This window comes from Bos indicus x Bos taurus, chromosome 11 (genome assembly GCF_003369695.1).
Source record: "Bos indicus x Bos taurus breed Angus x Brahman F1 hybrid chromosome 11, Bos_hybrid_MaternalHap_v2.0, whole genome shotgun sequence".
Classification (NCBI taxonomy): domain Eukaryota; kingdom Metazoa; phylum Chordata; class Mammalia; order Artiodactyla; family Bovidae; genus Bos; species Bos indicus x Bos taurus.
The window spans coordinates 20396027-20415988 of record NC_040086.1 but is presented as its reverse complement, the minus strand read 5'-3'; the positions used below and the strand labels follow the sequence as shown (position 1 = coordinate 20415988).

Genomic DNA, 19962 nt, shown 5'->3' with positions numbered 1-19962 from the left:
TGGGCCTTCCAACAGAGGTCTACACCAAAAAGCCCGGGAGAAGCCAAAGCCCAGTGTTACCACAGCCAGTCTTTTTGGCTTGTCCTAACTGATAAAGCCTATCTTTCTGACAGCATTTACCTAACTGGTTTCTCTGCCTTTTAAAGCCTTGTCCTGCAACAAGAGCTGAATCCAGGGCATCATGGCTTGAAAGGTACGTTGAACTATTTGCTGTGGCAGGCAGGTATGTATCTAGTTTATCTAAAAGCTATATAGGAGGTCTTAGAAACAGCTCTGTTTTGTAGTTTTTAAGATAGGTATTTACTTGGTTTAAAAGCACCTCCATTCCTCTGATTCTGGTAGAAATACTGTGATAAAAGCTTTCAGGAACGTTGCCAGCTCAAAATTGGTAGTAGCCCATACACAATTCTTGTCTACTAAATTCAAGTCTGATGAGAGACTGATACCTGCAGCAATCTTCAATTATTAGACAAGGGTCTTGCTAAACTTAGATATTATAAGGTTGCTATGAAATTCATTTCAAATGATATATATGCCAGCGGAGCCCTGGGAAACCAATTCCTATTTACTCAGTTGCTCAAAAACTAACTTTATTACAGAACTGAGTACGCCATAATAAAGTATGAATTCATTTCCAGAGAACCTCTCAAAAGCTACTGAAGGCAGAATTTTACAAAAAGGCATTTTCTTATCAAGTAAGATATTTTAATGTTGGTTTCAACCTTTCAAAAAGTCAAACTCTTAAGAAGTTTATTTTTCTTTAGAATTTAACCAGTTATTTCAAAGTCAGCTATGAAGCACAGTCCACAGGCCTCCTTCATTCAAAACCAATTTACCTGCAAAAGATGAGCATATTATTTCTTTAGAATTCTCAAGATTCAATTCTCTAAAACAAATCTCCCTGTCCCACCCCCGCCAAAAACCCCAGAAATTATTTTAAAAAATTCTTCCAGCTGATTTTTTTTTTTTTTTTTTTTTTTTAGGCAGGCAGGAAAGAATGCATTTGTGCCTATATTTATCTGAGGCTTTTCTTCAGCATAAACGAGTATGATGGAGCTGGAGTGCAACTTCGTGGGTTCAAATCCTGGGTCCACCTCTTATTAGCTAATAAAAGGTAGAGTGGGGGAGTACAGAACCACCTCACTTTGCCGAGGGAAGCATTTCAATCATTTACTCGGAAAAAGAAATCATTTAAGGTTATATCATATGATTGTAAATGTATGCGTGTGAACTTGGGTAAATCATATAACCTTTCTGAACCCGTTTCCTCATCTGTAAACTGGCAAACAGTAGAGATTGGCCGCGCCGGTAAACCTCAAAGCACACGGCTGGTACTTGGTAAGCGCCCAACTTCTTTACTTATTCTTGATAACCCCCGAGGCTCGGAAGCACACTTCCTACCTGAATAACTACCATTCATCCCCCGGGCTCGCCCTTTCCCCAACCTTTCGGAAAAGATCTTTTTTTCTCCAGGGTCTTTAAAATACTTTGTACCAGCCGGCAGGAAAGGGTGCTGCGCCTTGGGGCTTCCACTTGGGCAGGAGAGTCCCGTTCAGAGCGCGCGCGCGCGCGCCCAGACCCGGCCTTGGAGCGGTGGCCGGGAGGGCGCGGCTGTGCGTGCGCCGCGCAGGGTGGTGGCGGTCGGCATCCCGCCCTCGGCCGCCGCCCCCGCCGCCGCCTCGGCGTGTCAGGTGCCGTGAGAAGCGCCGAGGGATATGACTAGAGCCGACTTTCCAGAAGCAGCGCACGCAAGGCACAGCTCCGCACGCAAGGGGGAGGCGACAGCAGAAGAAACTTTTCAACCCAATAAAGTTCGCAGGCTCTCGGAGATTGGCCTCCTCCTTCTCACCCCGCTCCCGCCCCACCCCCTCCACTCCTCCAGGAATCTTCAGAGCGCCCTCCCTCCCCTGCTCTCCGCAGGGTTCGTCCCAGCTCGGCTCTCCGCCGGGCGCCCCCGGTCTCCGACGCGGCCAGCTTTGCTCCGCGTTCTCCAGTGGGCGGCGCCACCTGGAGGAGTTTCTACGCGGGAAACCTCCAGGCAGCTGTGGCGCGCCAGCTCTGGCCTTTGTATGCCAAGGAAGTCGGGGTCCCGGGGCGGGGGAGCTGTGTCCTTCAGGGCTTCTTGATCTCTCCGCCCAAGGTGGAAGGAGAACTTTGCGCGCCAAAGGGCCTGACCTGATGGGTCGATATGCTTGCGAGAACGTTAAACTACAAATAAAGCAACTCGGGATGCAGTAAGGCAAACCTTCACCACAACCGAGTTTTCTTTTCCAAGCTGACAGGTTTGCTTTCCCGGTTAGGGCGCCCGAGGATCTCGAGCGATTTTCTCTCGGGGAAGGAAGCCCAGGCCACGGAAAGGGTAGAGAGGTTGTGCGCTCGGGGCGTGGAGCGCGCTCCCACCGAAAGCGCAGGAGTGGTGCTCAGGTGGTGTCCCGAGCGAGCGTCCAGAGAAACTGCGGCCTCGATCGGAAGTGGCTGTGAGGAAGGGTGATTTGGGGGAAACGCAAAGTTCTCGCCGCCGCTTCCAGGAAAGCCACCAGCTACTGCTCCAAGGCCGTCGGGGCGCGCAGGGACTGCCTCGCGTGACCACCAGCGCGCGGTGACCCCAGTCGTAGTCCGAGAGGCCTGTTCCAGAGCGCCCCGCCTTCCCTCTGCAAGCCCCGCCCCTGCCAGGTCCGGTTGCCTCCTCCCCACTCACAGACCTTAAAAAAGAGAGGCGGGATGGCGCGCTTTACTCTCCAGAGTGACTGTGCAAACCGACCACGCCTCTGCGACGCCAGCTGTCAGAGCCTTGCAGGGGGTTGTGAGGGCTGGCAGTTGACTCCATTCATCGACCCTCAATCGCAACTCTCACGCGGTGAGAAAACCCTGACTTTGCCGAGGCTCAGGTGCAGCGAGGCTCGGCAAAGCAAACTCCTTTCTGCGTCCCTATCCCAGACCGAGCGCCCCCGGCTCTGACGACCCCTAGAGACTCCAGAGTGGGCGCTGAAGTTCCCAGAGCTGGCAACAGGTGTCCAGGGTCGGCTTCTGATTTTCTGGAGACATTGAGATTGCGGTCTTGAACCCCACAAGGGCCCCAGTCCGTTCTCCCAGCCGGCCGTCTGGCGCTGCTGGAAACCGCGCCTCCTCGCAGGTCAGTGTGTCAGCTGAGCCGCCTTCCTGCGGCCTCTTGTGATGCGTGGGTTCTCACACATCAGAAGTGGCGGGGGTCGCAGGGGCCGGGGTGGTAGGCATTTAGAGGGAACTGAGCGCCACACCTTGATGCCCGCTGTGTTGTCCTTGAATTGCAGGAACCATTACGCGGCTGAGGCGGGGTCGGGGGAATCGGGTCATAGAGAGGCGGAAACACGACCCTTCCCCTCGCTTTTGGGCAATGGGTTTGGGATGGCAAGAGGCGTGTTCAACTGCTTCTTCAGTGAGCTAGCCCTGATCTGACCTACGCGCTACCTCCTGCCTACCCAACAGTGCACGGTAGCCCGAGGCAGGTGGATAGGAGCTTGGGGCGCCCTTTCTTTCTCTGCCTACCTGAGTGTCACGCCTTCGCCCTTCTCTCCCCAGCATGGCCACTGGCCTCAGCACGGACGATCACCTGTCGCCGACCCTTCTGTCGGTCCAGCAGACCATGCTCCTTCTGCTGCTCTCGGTGCTGGCCGCAGTGCACGTGGGCCAGTGGCTGTTGAGGCAGCGGCGGCGGCAGCCGGGCTCCGCGCCCCCCGGTCCCTTTGCTTGGCCGCTGATCGGAAATGCGGCGTCAATGGGCTCGGCGCCGCACCTCTTGTTCGCACGTCTGGCGCGGCGCTACGGCGACGTCTTCCAGATCCATCTCGGCAGCTGCCGGGTGGTGGTGCTGAACGGCGAGCGCGCCATCCGCCAGGCGCTGGTGCACCAGAGCGCGGCCTTCGCCGACCGGCCGCCTTTCGCCTCTTTCCGCTTGGTGTCCGGTGGCCGCAGCCTGGCTTTCGGCCAGTACTCGGAGAGCTGGAAGGCGCAGCGGCGCGCGGCGCACAGCACGATGCGAGCCTTCTCCACGCGCCAGCCGCGCGGCCGCCGGGTCCTCGAGGGCCACGTGGTAGGCGAGGTGCGGGAGTTGGTAGAGCTGCTGGTGCGCCGCAGCGCGGGCGGCGCCTTCCTAGACCCGCGGCCACTGACCCTGGTGGCCGTGGCCAACGTCATGAGCGCTCTGTGCTTCGGCTGCCGCTACAGCCACGACGACGCCGAGTTCCTCGAATTGCTCAGCCACAACGAGGAGTTTGGGCGCACTGTGGGCGCGGGCAGCCTGGTGGACGTGCTGCCCTGGCTGCAGCGCTTCCCTAACCCCGTGCGCACTGCCTTCCGTGAATTCGAGCAGCTCAATCGCAACTTCAGCAACTTCGTTCTAGACAAGTTCCTGAGGCACCGCGAAAGCCTCCGGCCCGGGGCCGCCCCCCGCGACATGATGGACGCTTTCATCCACTCGGCGGGGGCTGACTCTGGCGATGGTGGCCCGCGCCTGGACGTAGACTACGTGCCGGCCACGGTCACAGACATCTTCGGCGCCAGCCAGGATACTCTCTCCACCGCGCTGCAGTGGCTGCTCGTTCTCTTCACCAGGTAAAGCCTCCAGGAGGCTTGGGTCGGTCCGTAAAAGGTGGAGTGGAATTAGAATATGCTGAGGTCGCGACTAGCGCTCAAGGAGGGTTTGGGGTTTCGCTGCGGGTCCCCACCTGCCAAAGCTGAGACCGAGTCCAGAAAGCGCGTCTCTGGAAGGCACCGTGCGTTTTGCACCGTGCGTTTTGCACGCTCCACCCAACCGCGCCGGGACGGCTCGGCATCGCTGATCTTGGAGCTCACCGCTCCGAGAGGGGATAAATTTGTGTGAAACCACTTGGAATAGCAAGATTAAGTGCCCAAGATCATCCCCCGATCTCCCACATTGGCACGGAGAAGCAAAATTGGAAATGTTCGAAAGGAAAGGGCAGCGTAGTAAAAAATATGTTAAGTAAGCACGCCTAATCGGCTCGGCTGGTCTTCAGCGCTGACTGGAGGCCGTCTGGCCTCGGAGCCAAAAGCCAACCGCCCTTCAAGGCTTTGTATCGCGATACAGCTAGTGTTCGGCGGCGGAGCCTCAAGGACCGATAATCCAAAGCTTTAGGAAAGCAACCAGAAACCAGCGGATTGTGCTGGGCGTATAAAACCGCCGCTCTAGGCGTATAAAACCGCCTTTCTAGGCGTAGAGGTGTCGGTGTAAAGAATAGGAGAAGCCATAACTTTAGCTAACGCTGAGCTGCATCTATTATAGAAAGGGAAGCTGAGTATCTGGGTGGCACCTGCTAACCTCTCGGATCCCTGGGCTCGGCTGGGTTAAGTTGATCCTCAACCGCGGACCTCTGCTAAATTTGTACACGCACGAATTAAACATGTCTCCGGTATCCCCAGATCAAGCAAATATAACATAAATTTTACATAGGTTATAGTTATATTAAAAGACGAGCCGTTGATTTACATGGGCGGCCGGTATTTTATCTGGCATCCTTACCCCAGGGGCAAATGTCTCATTCAAGGCAAGTCTTGATTGCTTTGAGAGACCAGAAATCCTGGTTATGCAATCTGGCGCACAGGTAGGGGAAGCTGGAAAGTAAAAACTTCTTTTGTTAGAATCCACTGCATCAGAATCCTGTATTTCCTTAGATACTGCTTTCACAATTTGGGGGGGGGGGGTGTATATTTAAAATCACTTTTCAGTATTAATATCATGGAAACACATATGGAGGAGGGGCAGAAATCGCATAATAAGAGTCAATAATAGATCAGGAAGAGGACAATTCCAAAATGGGATCAATAAATCCTTTGCTTCCCCAGATAAGCGTGTTATCTTTTGAAACTGCCTGTCTTTCTTTTTTTCACCAGAAACCGAATTGTAAATCGTTTTCCGTGTACTCCAATTGGGCAGCAAAAGGGAATAAAACAATTTGGGGGTCACTTTCAATTCACTATAGCTGATGAAAAGTTCTTCTTTTAGTGAAAAGACAATATGATGGGGTTGGCAAATTGCATTTCCTATTTTTTATGTAACTTATGGAAATGCAGCTATGCCCATTAATTTATGTATTGTCTGTAGCTGCTTCTACCCCATAGCACAAGCTGGGAGGTAAGAGGGCTTGATCCACAAAGCCTAAAATATTTACTCTCTGGCCCTCTATGAAAAAAGTTTGCAAATCTCTGAAAAATCACCCATAATGTCATCACAGGCACACTTAAATTTTTTTTCAAAGTTGCAGTAATTATACATTTTTTTACTTCTGACATTTCCACTTACTATAGTGGCCATTTCCCTGTCTTTTATTTATTTATTTTTTTCCCTGTCTTTTAAACTTTAGTAATTTTTTACTACACAATTTTAGTAATTTTTATGGCTGTATAATATTTTGCCATAGTAACAGATCATTATATACAATCATTTATCATGTTTGTCTAAATATTTTTTTAAAGAGTGAGCTATTTTAATGTTTCTGCTATATTTTAATGTTTCAGCTGTATTTAAAATTTTAGCTATCATGGTTACTTTTTTTATACCTGCTAAGTTATTTCCTGAAAATAAATTTCCAGACATGGATCACTGGCTTTTAAAAGAGTGGGGAGAAATTACCCTTACAGATCTTGCTTTGTAATAAGATTTTGTTTTCCAATAGGATTGTACTAGTTTTATCGGCAACAGTGAATAAATGTTACAGTCTACCATAATCTCATGAACATTAGGGATTTGCTTTTAAAGTTAGAAGATATGTACCTTTATCTATCAGGATACCAATGATCTTTGTATAAAATGAGAACATTGTGTTCTCTGGAATTGTCTAGGGAGATGAAGAAAAAAAGAATTCACTTTCAGGGTTACATTTTAATTTTTGTGGGCCCCAAGTGCTTTTGCCTTTGAGGACACCTTACTCCATAAAATTTTTTTAAATTAAACTTTATGACTATATTGGTATAAAGATTAGCATGTTAAAATTATAAAACATTTTCATTGGCCTAAAAGCTTTTATTCTTCTGATTTTAAAAGAAATGAGTTTTCATGAGTTCCTAAAAAGTATTGTATGTCCCCGGCACTTTCTGCTGTATCCAGTGGAGAGAAGTCATCCTTACCCTTGTCATGCTTTTTCAGGCTGAGAAAACTTAGACCCTTTTTTAACTTATGATGGGGAAGAGAGTTAGAGCTGTGTGAGACTTATTATAGGAAATATAACTGTTATACTCCATCTTGTAATAAAGTGATAAATTAGGAAACTGTTTTGGATTTTTTTTTCTGGAAATGTTAATTCAATTACTGATTCAGATAGCCAGTTTAAAGAATGGTGGTATAAAAATATATTGTAATGGGCTTTCTAGATGAAAGAAGGATCAGTGTTCCTCATTGACTTTCTCTCTCTGCCCTTAACACCAAACAGGTATTCGGAAGTGCAGGCGCGGGTACAGGCAGAACTGGATCAAGTGGTGGGTAGGCACCGGCTGCCCACCCTGGAGGACCAGCCCCGCTTGCCCTACGTCATGGCCTTTCTTTATGAAGCCATGCGCTTCTCCAGCTTTGTGCCTGTCACCATTCCGCACGCCACCACGGCTAACGCTTCCGTCTTGGGCTACCACATCCCCAAGGACACGGTGGTGTTTGTTAACCAGTGGTCCGTGAATCATGATCCGGTGAAGTGGTCGAACCCAGAGGACTTTGACCCAACCCGATTCTTGGACAAGGATGGCCTCATCAACAAGGACTTGACAGGCAGCGTGATGGTTTTTTCTGTGGGCAAACGGCGGTGCATCGGGGAAGAGATTTCTAAGATGCAGCTGTTTCTCTTCATCTCCATCCTTGCTCACCAGTGCAATTTCAAGGCCAATCCAGACGAGCCTTCGAAAATGGATTTTAATTACGGCCTGACCATTAAACCCAAGTCATTTAAAATCAATGTGACTCTCAGAGAGTCTATGGAGCTCCTTGATAGTGCTGTCCAAAAGTTACAAGTGGAGAAAGAGTGCCAGTGAGAAGCCAGAGGCAAGCAGAAATTTTATAAGTATGCAAGTCGGGAGATGGGAGTAAAATTACAGTTTTTTTTCCCCCCTAGCTCCTCTGTGCCACTTTCTCAATTAGTCTCTAAAATGAGCGTAAACCAACTGACCCACAGATGATGTGCTTTGCACACGTGTCTTCAAAATAGTACCTCACGAGCCCTGGGCTGTGTAGGGGCTCCAGGAGACGTTTTGAGTGAAAGAGCTAAAGGGCCCAAAGAATTTTTTTACATATATTGAATGTTGCCAATAGTAATTTCTTGAGGGAGCTTTCTTTGGAGTTAAAACACACATATACATATACACAGAACTACCTAATAAAGAGGCATTTCAGTAACCATGCCTTGCTTGGTGGGGTCCAAGGTTATGTTCTGTATGCTCTATAGAAAATTGTATTAAGCAGTTTTAGGAAATATTGTTGAATATGCAAAGATGAATAATTTCAGTGTAAGATTGGATGTGATCTGGGCTAATAAGGGAAAAAATAAAGACCAGAAATTCTCTTCTCACTTTTTCAATAAAATAGCTTAGTTAGGCTCTAATATCTATGGGTGGATTTATCTTTTTTGCCCACTGATGTGCTTCCTCTTACTTTATGGGATGAGTCATAAAGTTATTTGCTCAGAAGGAAATCAACTGTAGTTGATTTAGTGGGGTTCAGTGATTTCATGAATTTTAAACTATAAATTGTTAAATCGTAAAAAATTCCAAGCTGAAGACATACCTCGTTTGGTTATTAAAGTACAGAATTTCAATTATGAAGAAAAAAAATTTATCAGCTCAGCTAAACTTTAAGTTTTGTGATTATAACATACTGACTTCAATAAATCTCATAGGTTAAAAAAAAAATCACCAAATAGTGTTCAAGATGTATGTATATATTATATAATTATTCAGTACCAATATGTATTAGTTATTTTATCACTAAATGGTATTAGTTATTTTGGTCAAGGAAAGGTTGAACAATGTCTTTTATAATATCACAGCATATACAAAAGTACAACCAATTTATCCAATTTTAATTCAAATACATAGTATGAGCTTGATTAAATCAAATACCTGTTTTTGACATCATGAAAACCAAGTTGAAGCAAAGTCTCTTCTCTCATTGGAAATTTGAATTGAAAAATCTTAAAATTGGATCCGAAAGATGTGTTCCTTATCACTTTACAGCATGTTTATTAAACTTATATTCGCAGTACAGAATATCTTCCAAACTGATTTAGTTCATATGTTATATTTCTAAACTCTTGTTGTGCTTAAAATTTTAATTTAGTTTTAAAGCCATTCTGATTATTGAGTTCCAGGAAGTTACTGGAAATCTGGCTATTAGCCTGTGGAAGGCAGGGAGACTGAATCTGTGTCTGCCTGGTGAACAGTGAAAAATGCCACGAACTATCTTGATGTTCTTTATTAAATAATATGGTGGGGAAGTCCCATTATAATGGACCTAGTTTTCCTTTTAAATAATTTTTTAGATAGCAGCGGTGTTTGTGTTTTGGAAAGTCAGAATTAGTCTTGGGAGATTGTTTTGAGGATGGCATTGGATTTCAGTGGTACCAATCAGATCGGCTGTGCTGTTTAAGACGGCCTATTGATCTTAAGCAGGCGGTCACTTTGGTAACTGTGAAGACCTAAAGCTTGAACAAAATATATATGTTCAGTTTATGTAAATAACTTGAAAACCTTTTTTCAAAAAGTGATGGAAGGTTGCAAAAGTACAAAGTGAAGTTTGGAGTTTTAACTTTCATTGCTCATAAATGTACAAAGGAAGTTGTGAAGTGTCCTAAAAGCTTACTGCTTGTTACATTTCATTAAGCTTTTTGGAATCTCTGTATCAAAATTATAAAAGAAAGAGTGTATGATTGTGGTGTGTGTTGGGACGGGCAGTGCAGGGGTAAGAGAAAGGAGTGAAAAATATGAAAAGAAAGAAAGATGGCTAAACATTCTCCCACTCATTCAGAATTAATTAATTTGTAGTATGAATATTTAGAAAAAAAAGTGTTTCATGGGCTAGTGTTGAATCCCAGGCAGATTTTTAAAAATCCACAGCATAGCAGCACTATTATAATGTGGAATTCTTATTAATAAACACTTTATACAATTTTAATTAAGAAAATCTCACAGATGTACCTCTTGAATATGAAAAAATCTGTGCCAGTATTTTTAAAGGCCCCAAAGTCAACAGTAGAAATCAGGCTTACCCAATATGTTTCAATTTTTTTGGCACTGGCTATTCCAAAACATTGTTATCTACCCTTCCCTGTGCCCTGAACAGGGCTGAGACTGTAATTTGGGGCTGCCCTAGCCTACTTACTCTGAGAGACTTGTGGCAGCAAAAGTAATCGTGTACCAATCTGGATGCCTCATTAAGTCAACCAGATCCAGATGCTCTGTAATCTGTTTCTATGTACGTAGGCTCAATTCTTCTGGCACTTTCAGTGATGAGAGAGCCGGGTTTACGAAGAAGACAATGAGGTGAGTACTGGGAGATTTCCTGGTTTATTTAATATGTTTGTAACCCAGTTCAAGGAAGGAAAGAAAAACCAAAAACAGACAAAAAAAAAAAAACAAAACCAAATTTGAGGGCTGCTGCAATCAGGTTACAGGCTCAATCAGAAAATCTAATTTTATTTCTGCCAGAGAAAGAATGTATTTGGTGGTCACCATTTTAGTCAGAATGTCTACTCCAGGTTATTGCAGTAGTTAAATATATTGTTTATGAAATGCTTCATTGATATATTAAAGCTTTGACTCAGTAAGAAAATTGCTTTTCTTTTTTTTTTTCCAAAACAAGAGGAAGATGTCTCAGGTTTGTTTTATGGATTATCTGAAAGCTTTCATGTCTCAGAACTTAGCCTTTACCTGTGAAATGCTATTACTGCCTTAACACTTCCATGTTAGATCTATATTAGATCAAATAGTTGCCTAGCATTATGTATGGATTTGTATGCTTTTTAGCCTTGACACAACTGTATAATACAAAGGTATACTTTAGTAGACGTTTATAATTCAAGGATAACCTCTTATTTAACCTTTTCTTGCTTTTGTATTTTATCATGTATGCTTTCCATCTGTACACAGCAACTATAATACTTGGTTGTAACGAAATAGATTTGTGGGGACATAGCATTGGTTTGATATACCAAATTTTAAAAATTCTATATCTGTAATTACCTATAATAGGACACCACTGCCAAAATAATAAAAATCACTTTCATAATCTTGTCAGGAAGTTTTTCTTTATGTTGTAGCAAATACAATCTAATGTGTTTATTCATTTTAACTACTATTTATAAGTGCTTGACTTAAAATATTGCATTGTGAATATTTTCTTTGGCCTTTTTACATTTTAGGCAGCTTGCCTTTTTCTTTTTAATAGGTTTTCAACATCCAGTTCTCTACCAAATTCTTGTTCTGTCTCTATTTTTTAGTTGAAATACAGTCGATTTACAATAAGTTTCAGGAATATAGCATAGTTCATAGACTCAATGTTTTTATAGATTCTGCTCCATTTTAAGTTATTACAAAATAATAGCTATATTCCCTGTGTTGTACAATATATCCTTGTAGCTTATTTATTTTATACACAGTAATTTGTACCTCAATCCCCAACCCCTATTTTGGACCCTGTTCCCACTTCCCACTGGTAACCACTAGTTTGTTCTCTGTATCTATCAGTCTGTTTCTATTTTGTTACAATATTCACTTGTTTTATTTTTTCAAATCCTACATAGATGATAAAAATTTTGAATTTATAAGAACCAACTCGGCAATTAAATTTTAATGGCAAACACCTGGTAAAGTAGGAATTAGTTTCTGATTTTGAGAGGTTGAATAGATTGAGATTTTAAGACTCTGACCTTGTAGTTCTGCTTCATCTAAAAAATATAGGATGTTTTTCCCCTTTAACAGCATACCGGTCCTTTTCCTTGAGTATTTCATTCATTCATTTTGTTTTCTTTTGTCATGAAAACTTTTGTTTTTAATTTAGATGATAAACATTCATTCATTTTGTAAGGGACATGTGCCTTATTTAATATGTGTAATTAATGTCCAATAAAATGGAACAGATGAGAGTTTTCTGTAATATACTATGTGGAAATATTTTTCTGCCGACTCTTTTACCTGGTAAAGATTTGACTTCCCAGGGTCCTGCTGGGGTTCTCCAGGCTTTCCCTACCCCACCCTCACAGATGGCAGGGTCATGCAATGCCAAGGCCCCTTATTTCTTTCAGACTTTAACTCCCATTATTGTGAAATCAGGAAAAGTAATTATGAGGTATAATTGCACACAATGTCATTGAGCCTTTGACTTGAGAACATCACTTTAGCAGCCCAAAGATACGGTTAGAAATTGGTTTAAGAGAATACTTGCTTGTTTTCCAGATGTATTAATCTAGGATCATGAAAATTGTCCTAAAGGTTCAGGACAAGTGAAATAAATATTTTCGTAGAAAAAAAATGTCTTTAACGAAGTTGTAATTGGGGTCAGGTGTTTGCAGCAATGTCGAGCAGAGTTGTATTCCACCTAATCAACCTGGTAGCATATACGACTAGAATGCAGGGTGGAAAATGAATACAGTTTTGGACATAAAGCAGGCATGGTTCTTGCAAACTCATAAAGATTGTTTCTATGACTTCAAAGTCAGTTTTTCTGCACAAGTGCTACAGCAGTTCTGGCTGTTACCTCGCCCTTATTTTGGTTTAGTGACTCACATACTCTCTGCTCTCAAGTTTTGATCTATTATAATTCTCAGAGAAGGAAAGAGAAAGAAAAGAAATTAATATATTCAAAAATATTTGGAAGCAATTCTTTTTAACGGTTTTTTTTTTTTTGGCTGCACTGGGTCTCCATCGTGGCGCACGGGCTCTCTCTAGTTGAGGTGCGCTGGCTTCTCTTGTCATGGTACACCGGCTTAGTTGCCCGGCAGCATGTAGAGTCTGAGTTCCCCAACCAGGGATCGAACCAGCGTCCCTTGCATTGGAAGGTGGGTTCGTAACCACTGGTCCACTATGGAAGCCCCTGGAAGCAGTTATTTTTAATGGGAATGATCAGAGGAAAATAATCTAGTTTAAACAGGTAGACACAAGCTGTAGGTAAATAGCAGCTTTGTTTGTTGAGCCTTGATTCACTCACACACAGGCTATGTGGTCTTCAGTAACACTTTTCAACCAGAGCCAAGAATAAGGAGAAAAAATGAAGCTAAAATATGGTGTGAGGGAGACAGTAATATCATGGGCCAAAATTCTATGTTGAAAAGTGTCAGATTGCAGATGTTCCCTGGAGATGAACTGACCCAAGAGCTCACTGTCTTTCAACAGGCGGGCTTGTCACTTTCCAGCGCCCCCATGTTTGGGCACACAAGCCAGTCTGTTCATTTTTCTGTCCCTGTGATCCTGGGTTTTCACCAGCCCTGCTCCTCCTTTGTCTCAGCCACATGCCACACTGACAGTATCCTGTGCCAAGAAGACTCACAACAATCCTCCTTTCGAAGAGAAGCTTCCGCAAGCAAGAAAACTTTAAAAAGAGAAAGGGGGAGGTCATATTTTGTTTTGTAATATTAAAACTTCTTTCCCATAATCTGTGGTCAGGAATTTTTGCCTGAAGTTCATCCATAGGTTGGCCTGTGAAGTGGCCTGATTTGAGAACTCTCCCTGATAGGAGTGGAAGAGTGCAGCACACTCCACATTGGCTCTTATGACCAATCAGAACCTTTCCTGCTCTCAGAGACATTGAATAGGATTCAATAGGATAGCGAGACTCTCCAGCCAGAGAAAGTGTGCAAAACTGAGGCATGAATGAGACAGGCATGTTAACAGGAAGCCTGCTTTTGAAGAGTGTGGCTGGAGTGAATGGAATTGGTTTTGGACTGCTTGAGATCCCTTTAAGTGATAAAAAGGCTAAATAAACTAAATATATTATGCTAAATAAACAACACGATATTATACAAATTATGCAATATTCCCCCACACACCTAACAGCCCCTGAGAGGCGGGCTGGTCAGGGCTCAGAGTCTCTACACCAGATTGAAAAATCTTCCAGCCTCTTTAAAAAATGTTTAATTCTGCTTTTATTCCTAGGTGCCTACTTTTGTTTCTTTCCCTTTCCATCTCAGTACTGTTTAATATGCATTTTTTTTGTTTGTATGTGTTCCAACAAAATGTGTATGATTATTTTGTACACGTGTGTGCATGTTAAATCGCTTCAGTAGTGTCCAACTCTGTGCGATCCTATGGACTGTAGCCCGCCAGGCTCCTCTGCCCATGGAATTTCCCAGGCAAGAGTACTGGAGTGATTCTCAGGGAATCTTCCTGATCCAGGGATCGAACTTGAGTCTTTTAAGTCTCCTGCATTGGCAGGCAGGTTCTTTACCACCAATGCCATCTGGGAAGTATACATGTGTTTTAAGGTATACATGTGTTTGTGTGAATGCTGTTCCTATCTTATCCTGTTGCTCAATCTTCTCTTATCACATCATTTTAAAGACCCATCTCTGTCTGATCTTATGGTTTAACTGCTACCTAAAATTCCGTGGTATTCATCCATCACGTTTTCTCTAGCCACTTTCTTGAGAATGGGCACCTAGGTGGCCCCCAAACCCATGCATCCCCAACTAAAGCTTCAAGGAACATCCTTGTATGTGTTCCCTTGTCAACTTATAAAAAATTTGCAGTGCACACCATACCCATGATTAGAGGTGCTGGACAAGCAGATCTATGTCTACATAATGTAAGTGCTGTAAGCATGTTCTGTAGAATGCCAGCCCACACTCCCATTAGCTGCGTACAAGGGTTCCTTATACCTGTATCCACATTGACACATGGCATGATCTCATTATTTCTATTTTCTTTTAATAGAAGAGTATGTTTACTTCTTTAGGTAGGAGAAGATTTCCTAAGTAAGACATGAAAAACATAAACAAATAAAGAATTAATAATTCAACTGGACTAAAAATATCTTTTCATCAAAAAACATTTTAAGGTGAGTTAAAATACAAGCTATTGACTTCCCCCCCGCCCCCCGCCCCACCCCTTGCTGACCAGTGATTAAGATTTCATGCTCCCAATGCAGGGGCCCGGGTTCACCATTTGGTCATATGACCAGAAAAAAAGAAGTCTAAGCATCTCATTATTTTTGAATGAAATATATACCTTTTAGGAAGGGGTAATGCAGTAAATAGATTTTTTTAAAAGAAACATCAACAATCATTTTCCCTACGGATATATTTGTGCTCATATCGCATCTCTTCTCGGAGATGCCACATTTGTTGAAGGCAGGACAGGGTCCCTGGTCCTTGTTACTGAAAGATCTTATGCATATGGAAGTAGGCGTGAGCAGAGGGTGAGTTCTGTTACCCCTGTTTCTCTTCGGGAATGAGGTACTCTTTCCCTGACTCAGTTTTCATTTGGTGACCTTGAAGTCCATCTCAGTTTCTTCTCCTTGCTGTAGTGTTGAGCTAATTTAAGGTTTCTAAGTTTCCTATGATTCCTTGGTGGGAAGTTTCCTATAACTTACTGTGAAACAAGTAAAATTGTCATCCCTGGGGTTTCTACCCTTTGGTATGAATAGTGGCTTTCAAACTTTTTTTTTTTTTTTTTTACCATAACCCACAGTATAAAATGTGCATTTAGCTCTCAAACATACACGTTTGAGAGCGTGTATATTTACATACATATATACTTATATAGGGGCTTCCCTGGTGGCTCAAATGGTAAAGAATCCACCTGCATTGTGGGAGACCTGAGTTTGATCCCTGTGTTGGGAAGATCTCCTGGAAGAAGTCATGGCAACTCGTTCCAGTATTCTTGCCTGAAGAATCCCCATGGATAGAGGAGCCTGGTGGGCTACAGTCCATGGGACTGCAAAGAGTTGGACACAACTGAGTGACTAAGCACAGCATATAGGGCTTCCCAGGTGGTACTAGTGGTAGAGAACCAACCTGCCAGTGCAGGTAGATGTAAGAGATGCAAGTTCAGGCCCTGGGTTGGGAAGATCTCCTGGAGATCAGGGACGACAACCCATTCCAGCATTCTTGCCTAGAGAATCCCATGGACAGAGGAGCCTGGCAGGCTGTAGTCCATAGGGTCGCACAGAGTCAGACATGACTGAAGCAACTTAGCATGCATACTTATATATAAGATCAGTTTCTAACACTGCTTGCTGTGATGCAGTCTGTTTTCAAATCTATTTTCTTATTTTTCCTTAAAAAATGCACCACAATGAGATACCACTATAAACCTTTTAGAATGGCTAAGTTAAATAAGTGCTGGAGAAAATGTGTAGCTACCGGAACTTTCAAACATTGCTGGGGATTGGTAAGGGTGGGGAATACAAAATGGTACAGAATGACCCAACAATACCAGTCTTAGATAGTCATCCCAGGGAAATGAAAACTTGTTCACATAAAAGCTTTACATAAATATTTGTAGCAATTCTATTCATAATTACTGAAAACTGGAAACAACCTAAATGTTCTTCAACAAGTGATTGGCTAAACACATCACAAATATCTCGCATGATTGGCTAAAAACATGCATATCCATGCAATGGAATGATACTCAGCAGTAAAAGGAATGACATGTTGATCCATGTAGCAACTGAGATGAATCTCAGGAAAGTAATACTGAGTGAAAAAAAAAAAAAAAAAAAAAACAACCTTGAACAGTTATATGCTATATGAATTCAGTTATATGACAGTCTCAAAAAGTCAAGATTAAAGCAGTTAGAGCAAAAAGTCAAGATTAAAGGCAGATTACTGGTTGCCAAGGGTTAAGGGTGGGAGGAGGGAAGCATGATGGAATTTTGGGGGGTTTTCTGATTGTGATGGTGGTTAGAGGGATGTATACTGAGTTAATATTTATAAAACTTTTTGTTAAAATAGATTGAAAAAATGCTTTTAAAGGATAGTTGGTGCAAGTGAGCTTAAATGAAGTTGAATTGAGGTTGACAAATAGCACCGAAACTGCTGGCAGACAAAGAAGTACTGAACCAATCAGCTCAAGACCAGATGTGTGAACCAGGATGATGGCTGAGGTTGAGTTCCTGTAGGCTGGGAGAGAAGGATGGTACTAGGTTCTCAGGGCAGGACAGGAAAGTAGAATACCAGCCTGTGGGATAACAACAGCAACAAAAGCCATGGGCTGAAAGCTGCCCCGCAGGGGAATTTCAATTCAATGCCACAAGTGTTAATTGAGCACCTCCTAAATGGAAGGCACTGTAATTAGCACTGGGGATATGACAATAAAGACACCCAGTCCCTGAGCTCTTAGAGCTGATATTCTAGTAAGGTGTTGTTTTATTTTAGTTGCTAAGTCATGTCCTCTTCTGTTCATGGGATTATCGAGGTAAAAATACTGGAGTGGGTTGCCATTTCCTTCTCTGGGGGATCTTCCTGACCCAGGGATGGAAACTGAGCCTTCTGCATTGGCAGGTGGATTCTTTACCACTGAGTCACCAGGGAAGCCCCTAGAAGGGTGAGTAGAAGGGAAATAAAGATGTAAGATTGAGTTAATTGTAAGTGCTGTAAACAACAGAAGAGAGAGAGAGAATATGTGTGTGTGTGTGTTGGGGAAACACTTTAGAATGAGTAGTTAGGGAAGCCTTTTTGAAGGAGGTACCATGTAGGGGTAGGCATTTTGGTCAAGCACCCTATACGCCAATAAAAATTAAAAAAAAAAAGGCCTGAGTGTAGTATAGACTATTTCCTGCCTCAGACTCTCAGGCTCACGCTCAATCATGTTCCCCTGGGAGCACTAAAACAATTCCTGAGGAATTTAGCAGAGAGCAGGCTCTCTGTGTATGTAAGTATGTTGGAACTCACAGAGTTGACAGTGATGCTTTGAACAATACAAGTTATGATGGCCTGCTGATTCTTCAACTTTATGGTCACCAAAGGACTTCCAATTGATTCTTTGGAGCACTTAATGGATCTTCTTCTGAGATACTTCGACCTCTGACCTTTGAGTGAAATTTCTGTTGTATCTGATCGAGGAGGATTTCCACCCTAATCTCAGTGGACTTGCTGAGAAAAGTGAGAAGCCTCAGGTTGCGTTTTCCAGGATCTCATAATCTGATGTTGTTCGGCACACCCGGTGGTGCTTTCTCTGCTGTGCCTGGCTTCACTGTTTAACAACTCTGGCTCATGTCTAAGGCCTAGGAACACCAGGGCTCAGGTCACACCCTGCTTTGAGAGTTCCATGCGGTTCCCTCCCCACACTTGGAGAAAGTGGCCAGTGTTCCTTGGGTCTGGCAGGCTCTGTACTGGCCCTGCTGATGTCTCCACTGGTGCTCACCTCGCTGTTCACATTTCACTGATGTTCCCCTTCTGTAGGTACCTCGGGGCTCCCACTGCCCTTCCCCGCAATCACTACTTCAATCTTAAGCCTCTGCTGTTTCCACAGCCCCCAAGCAGATCCAGCTGGCATTCTGGTTTCCTAGCACTTGACCTTGACATTGAGGGTAAAAGTGGGAAAACACAGGCTGGACAAAGAGGTGAAAGAACAAGGCTGAATTTTTACTGCTGCGTTTTCCAATATGGTTTCCAGAAACTTGTTGCAATGAAGAGCAGAATAAGCCTGCCTACCACTTAGTTTTAATTCCTTTGGTTCTGGAAACTTCTATGGAGGCTTGGTTAAAACAAATCAACAACAAAAAAACCTTGTTTTCCTTCCTCTTTGCCCCACTAGGCTCATTTTCTTTGTGACAACGTGTTCAGTTCATAATATAGATCTGCTGTTTGCTCTGCAGAGTTTAGTACCTTTTTCACTTTTTTTTTTGGCTCGAACCTCCCATCGTCTCCCTGTAGTCAGAGCTCAGATTTCATCTTAATGAAGCCTGTCTGGGCCTCTCTGTTTAATACTCAGTCTGGCCCAGGCACTCAATTCCCTAACTTTGCTCTGCCTTTTTCTGCTTTTCTTTTTCATAGGACTTATTTCCTGTTAACAGAACATAAAATTAGTCTTTTAATTTCTTTCCTGGTTCATGTTTTATTGCCTCTCTTCACCAGACCCCACTCTCTAGGATGTAAATGCCACAGAGCTGGGCATCTTTATGTTGCTTGAAAAGTGGAATATTCAATCATTCTGCTGCATTCCTTACACAATATTCCCAACGAATGATTTGCATTATATTTTAAATTCAGATGGTGTGATCACTGCCTAAATAATCCACTCACAAAAAGAAAGTACTTTTTGTTGTGTAGACCTGTGCTACCCAATTAGGTAAACATTAGTCACATCTGGCAATTTAAATTAAGATTAAATAAAATTAAAAGTTCAGTTCCTTGTTTACAGCAGCCATATTTCTGGAGCTCAGTAGTCACATGTAGGAAGTGGCTAGTTGTGGACAGCACAGATGAAAAACACGCCCATCAGCAGAAAGTTCTATTGGACTTTCTACTCCTCTATCGCAGTGCTGTGGAGGAATCAATTTGCCAACTTATTTGATTTTTACTTTCATGTAGTTTGTAACTATATATTTAATATTTAATACTGACTTGTAGTAAGGCACCATGATAACTGCATAGGAACGATTCAGAGACCTTGCTTCTTTCAGCAAGTGGGTCTGAAGATAAATATAATATGCAGATATGTATCAAGAGCCTTGAGAAGACACAGATGAAGTGCTGCAGAAATTCAAAAGAGGGAGAGATCTGTATTTTCCAGCTGAGGGTAGAAAATCAAGGAAAGCTTCTTGGAGGAAGTGGGTCTAAAACAGAAAAGTGCCTATTACCTCAGTCCTGAAGCACAGCACACTCAACACCTCAAGATAGCTAGAGGATACCAAGTAACATTCTGGTGGGAAAATTAACACCAAAAAGGAGATTTTTTTAAAGTTTTATTTATTTTATTTATTGCCTGCACTGGGTTTTCGATGCTGGGCATAGGCTTTCGCTAACACTGGTGCACGGTCTTCTCACTGTGGTG

General features: G+C 43.3%; 2 protein-coding genes across 2 annotated transcripts; one reads left to right on the top strand and one right to left on the bottom strand.

Moving 5' to 3' along the window:
- Window positions 1–736: 736 nt before the first annotated feature.
- LOC113900698 lies at window positions 737–3297 on the bottom strand. The gene is made up of 3 exons (XM_027554381.1): window positions 3258–3297; window positions 1446–2419; window positions 737–836 (listed from the first exon to the last, which is right to left on the bottom strand). The coding sequence occupies exons 1-2, from the start codon at window positions 3295–3297 to the stop codon at window positions 1479–1481; spliced, it is 981 nt and encodes a 326-aa protein (XP_027410182.1). The 3' UTR covers window positions 737–836; window positions 1446–1478.
- LOC113901109 (cytochrome P450 1B1) lies at window positions 2401–11257 on the top strand. Its single transcript, XM_027555033.1, has 3 exons — window positions 2401–3133; window positions 3559–4590; window positions 7422–11257. The coding sequence occupies exons 2-3, from the start codon at window positions 3560–3562 to the stop codon at window positions 8008–8010; spliced, it is 1620 nt and encodes a 539-aa protein (XP_027410834.1). The 5' UTR covers window positions 2401–3133; window position 3559; the 3' UTR covers window positions 8011–11257.
- The last annotated feature ends 8705 nt before the right edge of the window (window positions 11258–19962 follow it).